At 49.1% G+C, this 17551-nt stretch overlaps 1 protein-coding gene across 4 annotated transcripts; it reads left to right on the forward strand.

The window, feature by feature from the left end:
- The first annotated feature begins 626 nt into the window (after positions 1–626).
- On the forward strand, positions 627–5293 carry sdhaf1 (succinate dehydrogenase complex assembly factor 1). 4 transcript variants are annotated; one of them, XM_078241789.1, is made up of 2 exons: positions 627–705; positions 4738–5293. In XM_078241789.1, the coding sequence occupies exon 2, from the start codon at positions 4758–4760 to the stop codon at positions 5037–5039; it is 282 nt and encodes a 93-aa protein (XP_078097915.1). In that variant the 5' UTR covers positions 627–705; positions 4738–4757; the 3' UTR covers positions 5040–5293. The 4 variants fall into 4 exon arrangements, with proteins under 4 accessions (XP_078097915.1, XP_078097917.1, XP_078097916.1 ...); XM_078241791.1 differs by lacking the exon at positions 627–705 and adding an exon at positions 1889–1966; XM_078241790.1 differs by lacking the exon at positions 627–705 and adding an exon at positions 2059–2175.
- Positions 5294–17551: the final 12258 nt, after the last annotated feature.

The raw sequence follows: 17551 nt of genomic DNA on the forward strand, positions 1-17551 counted from the left end.
GAGGGCAACTGGTGCACGCTGCACTGGGAGGACCAGGGTGGATAGTGGCGCTGGGTGGCGCTGCGCTGGGAGGACCAGGGTGGATAGTGGCGCTGGGTGGCGCTGCGCTGGGAGGACCAGGGTGGGTAGTGGCGCTGGGTGGCGCTGCGCTGGGGGAACCAGGGTGGGTAGTGGCGCTGGGTGGCGCTGCGCTGGGAGGACCAGGGTGGGTAGTGGCGCTGGGTGGCGCTGCGCTGGGACGAACAGGGTGGGTCGTGGCGCTGGGTGGCGCTGCACCGGGAGGACCAAGGTTGGGAGTGGCGGTCAGGGCGCTGGGAGGACCAGGGTGGGAGTGGAGATGGGTGGCGCTGCACGAGAAGGACTGGGTTGAGAGTGGCGAAAGGTGGCGCTGCGCTGGGAAGATCGGGAGGGGCGATGGGTGACGCTGCAGCGGGAGGACCGGGTTGGGGGTGGCGCTGCGTTGGGAGGACTGGATTGTGAGTGACGCTGCGCTGGGAGGACCGGGTTGTGGGGTGACGCTGCGCTGGGAGGACCGTGTTGGGGGTGGCGCTGTGCTGGGAGGACCGGGTTGGGGAGGTGACGTTGCGCTGGGAGGACCGTGTTGGGGGTGGCGCTGTGCTGGGAGGACCGGGTTGGGGAGGTGACGCTGCGCTGGGAGGACCGTGTTGGGGGTGGCGCTGCGCTAGGAGGACCGGGACATTTTGGGTAAGTATGAGGCGAATGGATGGGGGGATTTTGGCCGCTTTGGGATGAAATTTGTTGGGTTTAAACATGGGAAAAGGGGGACATTGACCCTGAGGCGGCGATATGAAGGGCTGCTGGCTTTCTGGGTGAAAGCTGAGAGCCATTCCCTCCCTGTGGGAAGGAGGTTACTGGGGGATGTCTGAGCCTCAGGTGCCCAGATTCACCCCAAAAGCTGAGGGAGGGTCAGGAAAATGGTGAATACAAAATAATTAAATACTGTGGAGACTGAAAATCCTGAAATAACCTCCAAAATACTCAGGCAGCATCTGTTTTAGAGAGAGAGGCAAAAAGTTCAACATTTATAGAGCTTTACAGCACAAAAAGGCCGTTCGGCCCATCGAGTCTGTGCTAGCCATCAAGCACTTATCCTAATCCCAGCTTCCAGCATTTGGTCTGTAGCCTTGTGTGCTATGGTGTTTCAAGTGCTCATCTAAATGTCTCTTAAATGGTGTGCGCGTCCCAACCTCTACCACACTTTATCCTCTGGGTGAAAAAAGCCTTTTCTCGAATCCCCTCTAAATCTCCTGCCCCTTACCTTAAATCTCTGCCTCCCTAGTTATTGGCCCCTCTGCAAAGATGAAAAGTTTCTTCCTATCTACCCTACCTATATTCATCATAATTTTGTACACCTCGATCGAGGGTGGGGGGGGGGGGGTGTGGCACAGTGGTTAGCTCTGCTGCCTCACAGCACCAGGGACCCGACTTGTCTGTGTGGAGTCTGCACATTCTCCCCGTGTCTGCGTGGGTTTCCTCCGGGTGCTCCGGTTTCCACCCACAGTCCAAAAATGTGCGGGTTAGGTGGATTGGCCGTGCTAAATTGTCCCTTAGCGTCAGGGGGACTAGCTAGGGTAAATGCATGGGGTTGTGGGGATGGGGCCTGGCTGTGGGATTGTGGTTGGTGCAGACTCGATGGGCTAAATGGCCTCCTGCACTGTAGGATATAATGATCAGGTCTCTCTCTCTCTCTCTCTCTCTTCCCCCCCCCCCCCCCCACCGCCATCCCACAGCCTTCTTTGCACTAAGGAAAATAACCCCAGTCTAAGATAAAATGCTGCAGCCCAGACAACATCCTGGTGAATCCCCTCTGTACCCTCCCTAGTGTGATGACATTCTTCCTATAGTGAGGCGACCAGAACTGCACACAGTACTCTAGCTGTGAGTGTTTTATACAGGTCCATCATAACTGGTTTATTGGATCAACACAACTATTTCCAGAGTAAAGGTGTTTATCTGAGTCTTAACCTCTCTGCTCTTTTGCATTCTATGCATCAGCTAATACAGGCAAGTATCCCATTTGACTTCTTCAGGGATCTATGGACATGCATCCCAAGGTCCTGCTTTACTTCCGAGTAAGAAGTCTCACAGCGCCAGCTTAAAGTCCAACAGGTTTATTTAGAATCACAAGCTTTCGGAGCGCTGCTCCTTCCTCAGGTGAGTCTCCAGTCCTGGCAACATCCCCATAAATCCCTGCTGTACCTTTCCTGCTATGAGCACATTCTTCTGACAATGTGTTGACTGTGTGCAGTACTCTAAAAGTGGCCTTTTATGTAGTTCTTGCATTGCCTCTCTGCTCTTATGGTCTGTGCCTTGGCCAATAAAGGAGAGTAACCCATATACCTTCTTAACCACCTCATCTGTCCTGCTACCTTCAGGGATTTGTGGCCATGCACTGCTGAGGAGCGGCACGGTGGCACTGTGGTTAGCGCTGCTGCCTCACAGCGCCAGGGACCCGGGTTCGATTCCGGCCTCGGGTCACTGTCTGTGTGGAGTCTGCACATTCTCCCCATGTCTGCTTGGGTTTCCTCCGGGTGCTCCGGTTTCCTCCCACAGTCCAGAGGTAGTACTAGAGGTGGGGACAATTTTGTCTTTTAAAAAGCATTTAGACAGTTACATGGGTGTAGAGGGATATGGGCCAAATGCAGGCAGTTGGGATTAGCTTTGGGGATTAAAACAAAAGGCGGCATGGACAAGTTGGGCCGAAGGGCCTGTTTCCATGCTGTAAACCTCTATGACTCTATGTGCGGTTAGGTGGATTGGCCGTGCTAAATTGCCCCTTAGTGTGGGGGGACTAACTAGGGTAAATGCATGGGGTTATGGGGATAGGGTCAGGTTGGGATTGTGGTCAATGTGGACTCGATGGGTGGAATGGCCTTCTTCTGCACTGTAGGGATTCTATGATTCTATAAAGGTACTGTAGAGATATAAACATTGGTTTGATTGGGAAGCAGTAATTTCACACATCTGTGTATGTTTCCTCCGGGTGCTGCAGTTTCAGTCAAGCGTTTGAGGGCGGCACGGTGGCACAGTGGTTAGCACTGCTGCTTCACAGCTCCAGGGACCTGGGTTCGATTCCCGGCTTGGGTCACTGTCTGTGTGGAGTTTGCACATTCTCCTCGTGTCTGCGTGGGTTTCCTCCGGGTGCTCCGGTTTCCTCCCACAGTCCAAAGATGTGCGGGTTAGGTTGATTGGCCATGTTAAAAATTGCCCTGGACTTGCGGATAGCGAAGAGCATTGTCGGGCAATACAGCAGGATATAGATAGGCTGGAAAATTGGGCGGAGAGGTGGCAGATGGAGTTTAATCCGGATAAATGCGAAGTGATGCATTTTGGAAGAAATAATGTAGGGAGGAGTTATACAATAAATGGTAGAGTCATCAGGAGTATAGAAACACAGAGGGACCTAGGTGTGCAAGTCCACAAATCCTTGAAGGTGGCAACACAGGTGGAGAAGGTGGTGAAGAAGGCATATGGTATGCTTGCCTTTATAGGACGGGGTATAGAGTATAAACGCTGGAGTCTGATGATGCAGCTGTATAGAACGCTGGTTAGGCCACATTTGGAGTACTGCGTCCAGTTCTGGTCGCCGCACTACCAGAAGGATGTGGAGGCGTTAGAGAGAGTGCAGAGAAGGTTTACCGGGATGTTGCCTGGTATGGAGGGTCTTAGCTATGAGGAGAGATTGGGTAGACTGGGGTTGTTCTCCTTGGAAAGACGGAGAATGAGGGGAGATCTAATAGAGGTGTACAAGATTATGAAGGGTATAGATAGGGTGAACAGTGGGAAGCTTTTTCCCAGGTCGGAGGTGACGATCACGAGGGGTCACGGGCTCAAGCTGAGAGGGGCGAAGTATAACTCAGATATCAGAGGGACGTTTTTTACACAGAGGGTGGTGGGGGCCTGGAATGCGCTGCCAAGTAGGGTGGTGGAGGCAGGCACGCTGACATCGTTTAAGACTTACCTGGATAGTCACATGAGCAGCCTGGGAATGGAGGGATACAAATGATTGGTCTAGTTGGACCAAGGGGCGGCACAGGCTTGGAGGGCCGAAGGGCCTGTTTCCTGTGCTGTACTGTTCGTTGTTCTTAGTGTCCTGAGATGGGTAGGTTAGAGGGATTAGTGGGTAAATATGTAGGGATATGGGGGTAGGGCCTGGGTGGGATTGTGGCTGGTGCAGACTCGATGTGCCAAATGGCCTCTTTCTGTACTGATTTCCTCCCACGCTGTAAAGATGTGCGGATTAGGTGGATTGGCCATGCTAAATTGCCCCTCAGTGTCGGGAGGATTAACAGGGTAAATACATTTACTTTTCATCGTGTCCCAATACATGTGACAATAAAGTAGAGTTTATTTATTAGTCACAAGTAAGACTTACATTAACACTGCAATGAAGTTACTGTGAAATTTCCCTAGTCGCCACACTCCGGCGCCTGTTTGGGTCAATGCACCCTAACCAGCACGTCTTTGGACTGTGGGAGGCACCCGGAGCAAACCCACGCAGACACAGGGAGAACGTGCAAACTCCACACAGACAGTGACCCAAGCTGGGAATCGAACCCGGGTCCCTGGCGCTGTGAGGCAGCAGTGCTAACCACTGTGCTACCGTGCTGCCCAATCATAGATGTTTACAGCGCAGAAGGTGGCCACGCCAATCAACATTTTCATTGGGAATAAAATGCAGCAAGTGCCATAATGTTATCTTTGGGTTTATTTTAGCTGATCCAGGGCAGATCGCCATGGTTCGACACAGCAAGCTGCAGAAGCAGGTCCTAAACCTTTACAAAGAGTTCCTCCGAGTGGCCAAGACAAAACCTGGATTCTTGCCCCTGATCCACACTGAATTTCGCAAAAACGCACAGATACCCAGAACTGACGTGATGCACATCGAGTATCTGTTGCGAAGGGGGCAGCGGCAGCTGGACCTGGTGAGGCAGTCAAACACCAAGCGGCTGGCAGCATTTGCCAGGCCCGACCCACCGAGGAACCCCAAGCTACAGACGGTGAAAGACTCGCCGTGACGGCCACAGGCGCTGGCCTCAAAACTGTTAACGTCCTGAATTTGAAACGCGTTTTCTTTGTGCAAATATTGGAGGTGGCTGAGGGGATAAGCATGGAATCCAATGAACTAGTTTGCTCTAGTCACACTAATAAATTAATTTGAAAAATTACATTTATGGATATCATGGCAGCAAAGTGGTTCCGTTACTGGACTAAATAATCCAGAGGCCAGGACTCATGTTCAAGAGACACGATTCTCGTTTGTTCTTTTAAGTTAAGTTTATTTATTAGTCACAAGTAAGGCTTACATTAACACTGCAATGAAGTTACTGTGAAATTCCTCTGGTCGCCACACTCCGGGCCTGTTCGGGTCAATGCACCCTAACCTGCACATCTTTCAGACTGTGGGAGGAAACTGGAGCACCCGGAGGAAACCCACGCAGACACGGGGAGAACGTGCAGACTACACAGTGACCCAAAGCCGGAAACCGAACCCAGGTCTCTGGCGCTGTGAGGCAGCAGTGGTTAGCACTGCTGCCTCACAGTGCCAGGGGCCCAGGTTCAAAGCCAGCCTTGGGTCACTGTCTGTGTGGAGTTTGCACTTTCTCCCCATGTCTGCGTGTTTTTCCTCCCGGGTGCTCCGGTTTCCTCCCGCACTCCAAAGAGGTGCGGGTTAGGTTGATGGGTCGTGCTAAAATTGCCCTTTAGTGTCGGGGATTAACAGAGTAAATGAGGGTTACAGGAGTAGGGCCTGGGTGGGATTGTGGTCAGTGCGGACTCGATGGGCTGAATGGCCTCCTCCTGTACTGTAGGGATTGTGTGATTCTTAACTGCCCTCTGAAATGGCCAAACAAGGTGAGGCTGAATTCAAGAAGGTGACTAACCACCATCTTCTCCAGGGTGACAAGGAATGGGCAATGAATGCTGTCTTGCCAGCCGTGCCTACATCCCTCCAATTAATGTAAGTCTTTGAAGGATATGGGATCCTGAAAGGTGGAGCAGGATCGAGAGGCTAAATTGTCTACTTCTACTCCTAGTCCTTATGAATGAAGGGTCTTGACAAGGTAGACATTGAAAGGATGTTTCCTCTTGTGGGTGAGCCCAGAACTAGGGGGGCACTTTTAAAATTAGGACAGAGGTGAGGAGAAATCCTTTCTCTCAGAGGTTGGAGCGACTTTGGAAATCTCTGCCTCAGAAGGCACTGGAGGGGGCGGGGGCTCTCTGAATATTTTCAAGGCGGTGGGAGATAGGCTGTGGTTGGATAAGGGAGTCCAAGACTTTTGGGGGTAGAAGGGGAATGTGGAACTCAACACAAATAGATCAGCCCATGATCTGATTGAATGGCGGAGCAGTGTCGGGGGGCCGAATGGTCGTCTCCTGCTCCTATTTCGTATGTTCAAATAAAAACAAAATTGCATTAATTGTGAAACGATAGGAAAGATTACAGGCAAGTATAGGAAACGGCACAGTGGTTAGCGCTGCTGCTTCACAACACCAGGGACCCGGGTTCAATTCCTGGTTTGGGTGACTGTGGGGAGTTTGCACGTTCTCCCCGTGTCTGTGTGGGTTTCCTCCGGGTGCTCCGGTTTCCTCCCACAGTCCAAAGATGTGCGGGTTAGGTGGATTGACCAGGCTAAATTGCCCCTTAGTGTCGACGGGACCGGCAGGGTAAATATGTGGGGTTATGGGGATAGTGCCTGGGTGGGATTGTGGTCGGAGCAGGCTCGATGGGCCGAATGGCCTCCTGCATTGTAGGGATTCTATGAAGTTTGCACAGTAAGAAGTCTCACGACACCGGGTTAAAGTCCAACAGGTTTATTTGTTATTACGAGCTTTCGGAGTGCTGCTCCTTCATCAGGTGAGTGTCCTGATGAAGGAGCAGCATTCCTTCACTCACCTGATGAAGGAGCAGCGCTCCGAAAGCTCGTGATACCAAATAAACCAAAGTTTAAAGTTTATTTATTAGTCACAAGTAAGGCTTACATTAACACTGCCATGAAGTTTCTGTGAATATCCCAGGGGTGGCACAGTGGTTAGCGCTGCTGCCTCACAACACCAGAGACCCGGGTTCGATTCCCGACTTGGGTCACTGTCTGTGTGGAGTTTGCACGTTCTCCCCGTGTCTGCGTGGGTTTCCTCCGGGTGCTCCGGTTTCCTCCCACAGTCTGAAAGACATGCTGGTTAGGATGCATTGGCCATGTTAAATTCTCCCTCCGTGTACCCGAACAGGCACCAGAATGTGGCGACTAGGGGAATTTCACAGTAAATAAACCTGTTGGACTTTAACCTGGTGTAGTGAGACTTCTTACTGTGCCCACCCCAGTCCAACGCCGGCATCTCCACATCATGAGTTATGAAGTGTGGCGCCCAAAACTGAATGCAGTCTTCAGATGAGGCCTAACTAGTTTCTTATACAAGTTCAACATGACCGGACTACTCCCGTTCTCAGTGAACCTACTAATAATGCCTAAGATACAATATGCTTCATTAGCTGCCCTGCCAATTTCAGTGTCTTATGTACATATACGCCAAGGTTAATATATTCCTGCACCTCCTTTAGTTATTCATCTTTTTATACTTTCCATACTTTTCCTGCCAAAATGAATCACCTCATACTTCTCCACATTGAACTTTGTCTGCCCAATCCACTTATTTTTCTATGGCCTTTTCAAGTTCAAAACTATCCTTGGCAATGTTTCTAATCTTCGTAGAGCATGAGATAGAAGGTCTCAGGCAGTAACTGGTCAGTGACCAGATCAACAAGGAATCTGGCTGTTCACCTCGTTGCTGTTTCATAGAATCCCTGCGGTGCTGAAGGAGGCCATTCGGCCCATCGAGTCTGCACCGACCACAATCCCACCCAGGCCCTATCCCCGCAACCCCGAATGTTTACCTCGCTAATCCCTCTAATTTACACATCCTGGGACGCTAAGGGGCAATTTAGCATGGCCAATCGACCTAACCCACACATCGAGTCTGGACCGTGGGAGGAAACCCACGCAGGCACGGGGAGAACGTGCAAACTCCACATCGACAGTGACCCAAGCCGGGGATTGAACCCAGGTCCCTGGGGCGGTGAGGCAGCAGTGCTAACCACTGTGCCGGTTTGTGGAACCAATCTTGGACATTGGCCCAGAGGAAGTGAAAAGGAAGGTTCTTGAACTCGCATTCATATCAGGGCAAGAAACAATATTTTTCACTGCATGTTAATACATGTGACAATAATAAATCAAATCAGAATCTGTATGTCCTGGTAAAGGTATAGTTAGGTTGAAGGAGTAGGGTAATATAATTCATCCTTCCTTGCATAATAAATGTTTTATTCTTCTGTTAAAGATTGATAAGCAGACTCTTGTGACTCTGTTCAGTAACCTTCTTCCACGTATCTAAACATAAAATAAAGTTAGGGTTGATCCCCCCGCCCTGTGATGTGACTTGCCCAGTGGTAGCAGCATCTGGGATCATAGTACACCCGACAACCGCGGGCCTGAAAACTCAAATAAAGATACTCAATTACAGGGGATCCAACCTTTACAAGATGATGCACCAATCATTACAGAAAACATGTGCTCTGATGCCACATTGTCATGCATCACATGACCGGATGTCATGTGATGATACCATACACCAAGTAGTCACACATCCTGTGGGCAGAGTGTCTCACACAATCAAACCTCCCAACTGGAGTTCACTTCCTGACTGCAGAAGGTGTAGAACATAGAACAGTACAGCACAGAACAGGCCCTTCGGCCCATGATGTTGTGCCGAGCTTTATCTGAAACCAAGATCAAGCTATCCCACTCCCTATCATCCTGGTGTGCTCCATGTGCCTATCCAATAACCGCTTAAATGTTCCTAAAGTGTCTGATTCCACTATCACTGCAGGCAGTCCATTCCACACCCCAACCACTCTCTGCGTAAAGAACCTACCTCTGATATCCTTCCTATATCTCCCACCACAAACCCTATAGTTATGCCCCCTTGTAATAGCTCCATCCACCCGAGGAAATAGTCTTTGACATGTGTAACATGTTTAAATCTTCCAAAATGATAATGTGGAATACCAGCAATATAGAATCCCTACAGTGCAGAAGGAGGCCATTCGGCCCATCAAGTCTGCACTGACCACAATCCCACCCAGGCTCTATCCCCACAACCCCATGCATTTACCCGGCCAGTCCCCCTGACTAAGTAGCAATTTAGTATGGACAATCCACCTGACCTGCACATCTATGGACTGTTGGAGGAAACCAGAGCACCCGGAGGAAACCCACGCAGACACGGGTGGAATGTGCAAACTCCAGACAGACGGTGACCCGAGGCCAGAATCGAACCCGAGTCCCTGGCGCTGTGAGGCAGCAGTGCTAACCATTGTGCCACCGTGCCATCCAATAATCTCTCTCCTAATTCATAGAACCCCTGCAGTGCAGAAGGAGGCCATTCGGCCCATCACGTCTGCATCAACCCTCAACCCCGAGGTCAACGGGACATTGCATAGTCCGTGTTGTTGGAATGCAACTGGTGACAGCTTTGTATCGGATGTAATGTGACCAATGGTAACAAGCTGTAAGGGTCAGCTGACCCAGTAAACCATGGGAACCAATTACAGAATGATGTGATGGTCAGCTGACTCACTATAAATAAGAACCTGTTGGGAATTGTTGGGAGCTTGGAGTGTCCCAGGGCGAGGCCCCAAGTTTGTTCCCAGGAGCAGGCTGAGGGTAAGAGAGTGGGTTTTCTGACTGTAATTAATTATTTATTTTTTCAGTTAATTTTGGGTTTAAAATCGGAGGTTTTTTTCAAAACCGGAAGTCGGGCCAGGAGAGGTAAGGGGAAGTTTTTGGAGGGTTTAAAAAGGGCTTACCTTGGAGGTTCAGCTTCATTGTTCCCAGGAGCAGGCTGAGGGTAAGAGAGTGGGTTTTCTGACTGTAATTAATTATTTATTTTTTCAGTTAATTTTGGGTTTAAAATCGGAGGTTTTTTTCAAAACCGGAAGTCGGGCCAGGAGAGGTCAGGGGAAGTTTTTGGAGGGTTTAAAAGTGCACCAAAGTATACAGCGGGCAGCATCGTAGTGGACAGCAGAGTGAGTGGGAAGTTGAGTGAGCTGTCAGGGCTTTGGCTCACAGGGCTTGGACGAGCAGGGGTGAGTTTTTGTTTCCTTACATTCTTATTAACTTTTCACTGTCTAGCTTGACATAAAGTGTCCAGTATGAGTGTGAATCCAGTGTGTTGTTCCCAGTGTAGGATGTGGGAGGTCCTGGAGGCATCTGGCCTCCCGGACATCCACATCTGTGAGGGGTGTGTCGAGCTGCGGTTCCTGAGGGACCGTGTTAGGGAGCTGGAACTGCAGCTCGAGGATCTTAGGCTGATGAGGGAGAATGAGGAGGTGATAGACAAGAGCTATCATCAGGTGGTCACACCAGGGCCACGGGAGGAGGCCAAGTGGGTGACGGCCAGGAAGGGTAAGGCTAGGGTGGTTGAGAGCACCCCAGTGGATTTGCCCCTGCACAACAAGTACTCCTGCTTGAGTACTGCTGGGGGGGGGACAGCCCGCCTGGGGGAAGCAGCAGTGGCCGTGTCTCCGCAGTGGAGTCCAGCCCTGTAACTCAGAGGGCTAAGGAAAAGAGGAGGAAGGCGGTATTAATCGGGGACTCGATGGTGAAGGGGACAGACAGGCGTTTCTGTGGAGGTAGGCGGGATTCTCGCATGGTGGTCTGCCTCCCTGGGGCCGGGATCCAGGATGTCGCTAGTCGCGTCCCGGAAATCCTGAGGTGGGAGGGAGAGGAGCCTGAGGTAGCGGTACATATTGGTACCGCTGATGTGGTTAGGAAGGGAGAAGGGATCATGAAAAAGGAGTACAGGGAATTAGGGAGACAGCTGAGAAAGAGGAAAGCAAAGGTAGTAATCTCAGGATTACTGCCTGTGCCACGGGAAGGTGAGGGCAGGAATGGAGTGAGGTGGAGGATGAATGTGTGGCTGAGGGACTGGTGCAGGGGGCAGGGATTCAGGTTCCTGGACCATTGGGACCTCTTTAGGGGCAGGGGTGATCTGTATACAAAAAATGGGTGGAACTTGAATCACACGGGGACCAATATCCTGGCCGGTAGGTTGGCTAAGGCTACTGGGGAGAATTTAAACTAGATAGGTTGGGGGGAGGGGAGCTAGAAGAGTTGACCAGGATCAAGGAACTAATTGATGGGGGGGAGGATGCAGGGGTAAGGGGAATTACAAAATTAATGGTAGAGGAGAGGGTGCAAGTGAATGAAGGCGGTAATTTAGATAAGGGAGTAGAGGGAGAGGGTGTTCGCGACTCATCAAAGCGGGTCCAGATAAAAGCTGGAATAAGGACACTTTGCCTGAATGCACGAAGCATTCGGAACAAGGTAAATGAGTTGATGGTGCAAATCAGCACAAGTGGGTACGATCTAGTGGCCATTACAGAAACGTGGCTGAAAGGTGACCAGGACTGGGAGATGAATATCCAGGGGTATCAGGCGTTTAGGAAGAATAGACAGGAAGGAAAAGGTGGTGGGGTCGCGCTATTAATAAGAGATAATATCAGGGTAGTACTGAGGGATGACATAGGCTCTGAGGAACAAAACGTGGAATCATTATGGGTAGAGATGAGGAATAGTAGAGGGAGAAAGACACTAGTAGGTGTGGTATATAGGCCCCCAAATAATAATGTTGAGGTAGGGAGGGCTATAAACAAGCAGATAAGGGATGCGTGTAAAAACGGAACGGCAATAATCATGGGGGACTTCAACATGCACATTGACTGGCAGACTCAAGTCGGTAAGGGTGGAATGGAGGAAGAGTTCTTAGAATGCTGTCGGGATAGTTTCCTTGAACAGCATGTTACGGAACCGACGAGGGAACGAGCTATTTTGGATCTGGTATTGTGTAACGAGGTAGGTAGAATTAAGGATCTTATTGTGAAGGACCCTCTTGGGTCTAGTGACCACAATATGGTCGAATTTCTGATTCAGATGGAAGAGGAGAAAGTTTGGTCCCAAACCAGTGTCCTCTGTTTGAACAGAGGGAAATATGATAGGATAAGGGATGAATTGGCTAAGGTAGACTGGGAGAGCAGACTGGCAGGTAGGATAGCTGAGGAACAGTGGAGGATTTTTAAGGAGATCCTTTTCAGTTCTCAGCAAAAATATATTCCAGCAAAAAACAAGGATTGTAAGAAAAGGGAGAACCAGCCGTGGATAACGAAGGAAATAAAGGAGAGTATTAAAATAAAAACAGCTGCATACAGAGTGGCCAAAAATAGTGGAGAAACAAGTGATTGGGAAAAATTTAAGAAACAACAAAGAGAGACGAAGAAAGCGATAAAGAAAGGAAGGATAGACTATGAAGCTAGGCTAGCAATTAATATAAAAAATGATAGTAAAAGTTTTTATAAATATATAAAAAGGAATAGAGTGGCTAGAGTGAATGTTGGACCCTTGGAGGACGAGAGGGGGGAGTTAATAGTGGGAAATGAGGATATGGCTGAGTCTTTAAATAAGTTTTTTGTGTCAGTCTTCACGGTGGAGGACACAAATAGTTTGCCAAATATTAACGATAGAGGGTTGGCAGCAGGAGAAATACTTAATACAATTAATGTTACCAGAGAGGCAGTGCTGGGTAGACTAATGGGACTGAAGGTGGACAAGTCCCCGGGTCCGGATGGAATGCATCCCAGGGTATTGAAAGAAATGTCAGAGGTAGTAGTGGATGCGTTAGTGATTATTTATCAAAACTCGTTGCATTCTGGGGTAGTGCCGGTTGATTGGAAAACGGCTAATGTTACGCCGCTGTTTAAAAAAGGAAGGAGACAAAAGGTGGGTAACTATAGGCCGGTCAGCTTAACGTCTGTAGTAGGGAAAATGCTGGAATCCATTATTAAAGAGGAGATAGCAGGGCATCTGGATAGAAATGGTTCGATCAATCAGACGCAGCATGGATTCATGAGGGGAAAGTTGTGCTTGACGAACATGTTGGACTTTTATGAAGATGTGACTAGGGCGGTTGATGGAGGAGAACCGGTGGATGCGGTGTTTTTGGATTTCCAAAAGGCGTTTGATAAGGTGCCCCATAAAAGGCTGCTGAAGAAGATTAGGGCACACGGAGTTGGGGGTAGTGTGTTAAAGTGGATTGGGGACTGGCTATCCGACAGGAAGCAAAGAGTCGGAATAAATGGGTGTTTTTCCGGTTGGAGGAAGGTAACTAGTGGCGTGCCGCAGGGATCTGGAGGAGGGGACGGAGTGTAGGGTAACGAAGTTTGCAGACGACACAAAGATAAGTGGAAAAGTGAATCGTGTGGAGGACGGAGAAGATCTGCAGAGAGATTTGGACAGGCTGAGTGAGTGGGCGAGGATATGGCAAATGGAGTATAACGTTGAGAAATGCGAGGTTATACACTTTGGAGGAAATAATAACAAATGGGATTACTATCTCAATGGAAACAAATTAAAACATGCTACCGTGCAAAGGGACCTGGGGGTCCTTGTGCATGAGACGCAAAAGCCCAGTCTGCAGGTACAACAGGTGATCAAGAAGGCAAATGGGATGTTGGCCTATATCGCGAGGGGGATAGAATATAAAAGCAGGGATGTCTTGATGCACCTGTACAGGGCATTGGTGAGGCCGCAGCTGGAATACTGTGTGCAGTATTGGTCCCCTTATATGAGGAAGGATATATTGGCATTGGAGGGAGTGCAGAGAAGGTTCACCAGGTTGATACCGGAGATGAGGGGTTTGGATTATGAGGAGAGGCTGAGGAGATTGGGTTTGTACTCGTTGGAGTTTAGAAGGACGAGGGGGGATCTTATGGAGACTTATAAGATAATGCGGGGGCTGGATAGGGTGGAGGCGGAGAGATTCTTTCCACTTAGTAAGGAAGTTAAAACTAGAGGACACAGCCTCAAAATAAAGGGGGGTCGGTTTAAGACAGAGTTGAGGAGGAACTTCTTCTCCCAGAGGGTGGTGAATCTCTGGAATTCTCTGCCCACTGAGGTGGTGGAGGCTACCTCGCTGAATATGTTTAAAGCGCGGATGGATGGATTCCTGATCGGTAAGGGAATTAAGGGTTATGGGGATCAGGCGGGTAAGTGGTACTGATCCACGTCAGATCAGCCATGATCTTATTGAATGGCGGGGCAGGCTCGAGGGGCTAGATGGCCTACTCCTGCTCCTATTTCTTATGTTCTTAACTAAACTTTAATTCTTAAAGTGCATATTAACTTTAACTGAATGTCAACTTTAACTAAACATCAACTTTAACTATTGAACTGCAAATCGATACTACTGAATTTAGGAAAACCTTGGTCAAGAAATATCCTCAATGTAGAATCTATCCTCTCCTTCTCTGAAGCATCCTTCAGGGCACAAGTCTTCTTGCGATGGTTGGTCTCTTCGAGTTATCGCTGCCAAACAAAGGCTCGCGTGTCTCTTTACCCACAATTCTCTACTCGCTTCCGGGAGATTCTCTGTCATCCAGACCACTGTGTAACCAGAAACTGATCACATGGCTCGAACATCCAGTGAAATTTCTTCTGAACGATGCCATTACGCTTAGTTCATTTGACATGTGCCATACATAATAGCCATATAAATCAGAGACGCCGTGTCTGGGTTAATGTAAACAACTTCCCTTATCTGGGAAGCTTCAGATCACAGCTCCCACACCAGAGCAACTTTATGAGCTGCATCTGGTTTTAATCTATAAATTGACCAAAAATCCCAGCATGCTTCGCTCTCAGTCAGAAACGCCATTTAAAGCCATCATTGCCATTATTGTTGTTAAATTATTGTTGCAGCCGTTCTTTCTCTGTCTACAAGGTCAATTTGAACGTGGACTGCTTCAGTATCTGAGGAGTCGTGAATGGTGCTGAACATTGTGCAATCATTGATGAACATCTCCACTTCTGACCTTATGACGGAGGGAAGGTCATTGATGAAGCAGCTGAAGATTGAGCCTAGGACACTACCCTGAGGGACTCCTGCAGAGATGTCCTAGAGTGAGATGACTGACCCTCCACAACCACAATCATCTTCCTATGTGCCAGGTATGACTCCAACCAGCGGAGAGTTTGCCCCCTGATACTCATTGATTCCAGTTTCTCTTGGACTCCTTGATGCCACACTCGGTCAAATGCAGCCTTGATGAGAAGGGCAGTCACTCTCACCTCAACTCTGGAATTCAGCTCCTCTGTCCATGCTTGAACCAAGGCTGTAATGAGGTCAGGAGCTGAGTGACCCTGGCGAAGCCCAAACTGGGCGTCACTGAGCAGGTTATTGCTGAGCGGGTGCTGCTTGATAGCACTGTCGATGACCTTTTCCATCACTTTACTGGTGATCGAGAGTAGACTGATTGGGCGGTAATTGGCCGGGTTGGATTTGTCCTGCTTTTTGTGGACACGACACACCTGGGCAACTTTCCACATTGTTGGACAGATGCCAGTGGAAGAGCTGGGCTAGGGGAGCGGCAAGTTCTGGAGCACAATACTGCAGATGCTGGAAATCTGAAATTAAAACAGAACATTCTGCATCAACTCAACATCTGTGGGGAGAGGTACAGAGAGATTCAGTTCTGTAGAACAGTCATATGTACTCCAAACGTTCACTGGGTTTCTCTCCACAGATGCTGCCAGACCTGCTGAGTTTATCCAGTGTTTTGTGTTTTTATTGCAATGATAAAGTTCAGCAGAAGGTCATACGGACTCAATGTTAACTGTTAGCACTGCTGTCTCACAGCGCCAGGGACCCGGGTTTGATTCCAGCCTCGGGTGACTGTCTGTATGGAGTTTGCACGTTCTCCCTGTGTCAGCATGGGTTTCCTCCGGGTGCTCCAGTTTCATCCCACGTTCCAAAGATGTGCAGGTTAGGGGGATTGGCCATGCTAAATTGCCCCTTATTGTCCAAAGATGTGTAAGTTAGGTGGATTGGCCATGCGAAATTGCCCCTTAGTGTCCACAGATGTGTAGGTTAGGTGGATTGGTCATGCTAAATTGCCCCTTAGTGTCCAAAGATGTGCAGGTTAGGTGGATTGGCCATGCTAAATTGCCCCTTAGCATCCAAAGATGTGTAGGTTAGGTGGATTGGCTATGCTAAATTGCCCCTTAGCATCCAAAGATGTGTAGGTTAGGTGGATTGCCCATGCTAAATTATCCCTTAGCGTCCACAGATGTGTAGGTTAGGTGGATTGGCCGTGCTAAATTGCTCCTAAGTGTCCAAAGATGTGTAGGTTAGGGGGAATAAATGTGTGGGGTTAGGAGAATAGGGCTGGGACTGGACCTGGATATAATGCTCTCTGTTGGAGAGTGGGTGCAGACTCGATGGGCTGAATGGCCTCCTTCTGCACTGTCAGGATTCCATGATTTTATGACTAACACACCACAGGTTCAATAGCAACATTAAAAAAGTATTTGGATAAGTCGATGGATAGGAAAGGATGAGAGGGATATGGGCCAAATGCGGGCAATTGGGACTAGCTGGGAGGGCACCATGGTCGGCATGGACCGGTTGGGCCAAATGGCCTGTTTCTGTTACAAGCAAAATATTGCGGGTGCTGGAATGTGAAATAAAAACAGAAAATGCTGTCTCAGCGAGTCTGATAGCTTCTGTGGAGAGAGCTCTGACGAAGCACATCCAGACTCGAAACATTGGCTCTATTCTCTCTCCACAGAAGCTGTCAGACCCGCTGAGGTTTTCCAGCATTTTCTGCTGTTTGGTTGGGCCTATTTCTGTGCTTTTTTGTTAGCCATATCCAATCAAAGTCATAGATCATAGATTCATACAGTGCAGGAGGACATTCGGCCCATCGAGTCTGCACCGACCACAACCCCACCCAGGACCTATCCCATAACCCCATGCATACCCTAGCTAGTCCCCCCTGACACTAACGGGCAATTTAGCATGACCAATCCACCTAACCTGCGCATTTTGGACTGTGGGAGAAAACCAGAACAGCCAGAGGAAACCCACACAGACATGTGGAGAATGTGCAAACTCCACACAGAAAGTCACCCAAGCCAGGAATTGAACCTGGGTCCCTGACAGCAGTGCTTACCACTGTGTCACTGTGCTACCCTTCAGTTCAAGTCCAATTCAAAGTCTCAACCTGCAAGACATTACAGATCCAAGCTGACCAGATAGGCTGGCCTCTTCCTCTCTTGGGCTTGATCTACATGATTCAAGCTGATTGGAGCTGGAGCATTCCACAGTGTTTGATCTCAATTTCATCTGATCCAAAAGGCCTAGATGCCATTTTCTTTTTAAAAAATTGCTTCAAATGAAGCCTCAGTGTAACCTCATTGACTTCTATCAAGTGCAGGACAGCAAAACGACACTTGATCTTAGCCCAAAGAGAGAAAATGCTGGAAAATCTCAGCAGGTCTGGCAGCATCTATAAGGAGAGAAAAGAGCTGACGTTTTGAGTCCAGATGACCCTTTGTCAAAGCCAAAAGGCATAGAAAGTGGGAGCTATTTATACTGTAGGCCGAGAGAATGGAAGATGAGTCAAAGCCACAAAAACAAGGGG

Source organism: Mustelus asterias, chromosome 24 (assembly GCF_964213995.1).
Source record: "Mustelus asterias chromosome 24, sMusAst1.hap1.1, whole genome shotgun sequence".
Classification (NCBI taxonomy): domain Eukaryota; kingdom Metazoa; phylum Chordata; class Chondrichthyes; order Carcharhiniformes; family Triakidae; genus Mustelus; species Mustelus asterias.

What these genes read in the sequence shown, in the direction of transcription:
- sdhaf1 (XM_078241788.1), top strand. Translation starts at nt 2,530, where the DNA reads ATGTCTGCTTGGGTTTCCTCCGGGTGCTCCGGTTTCCTCCCACAGTCC. An exon ending in GTCCAGAGGTAGTACTAGAG is followed by an intron (nt 2,594 to 4,737) that starts GTGGGGACAATT and finishes GGTTTATTTTAG; the next exon opens with CTGATCCAGGGCAGATCGCC.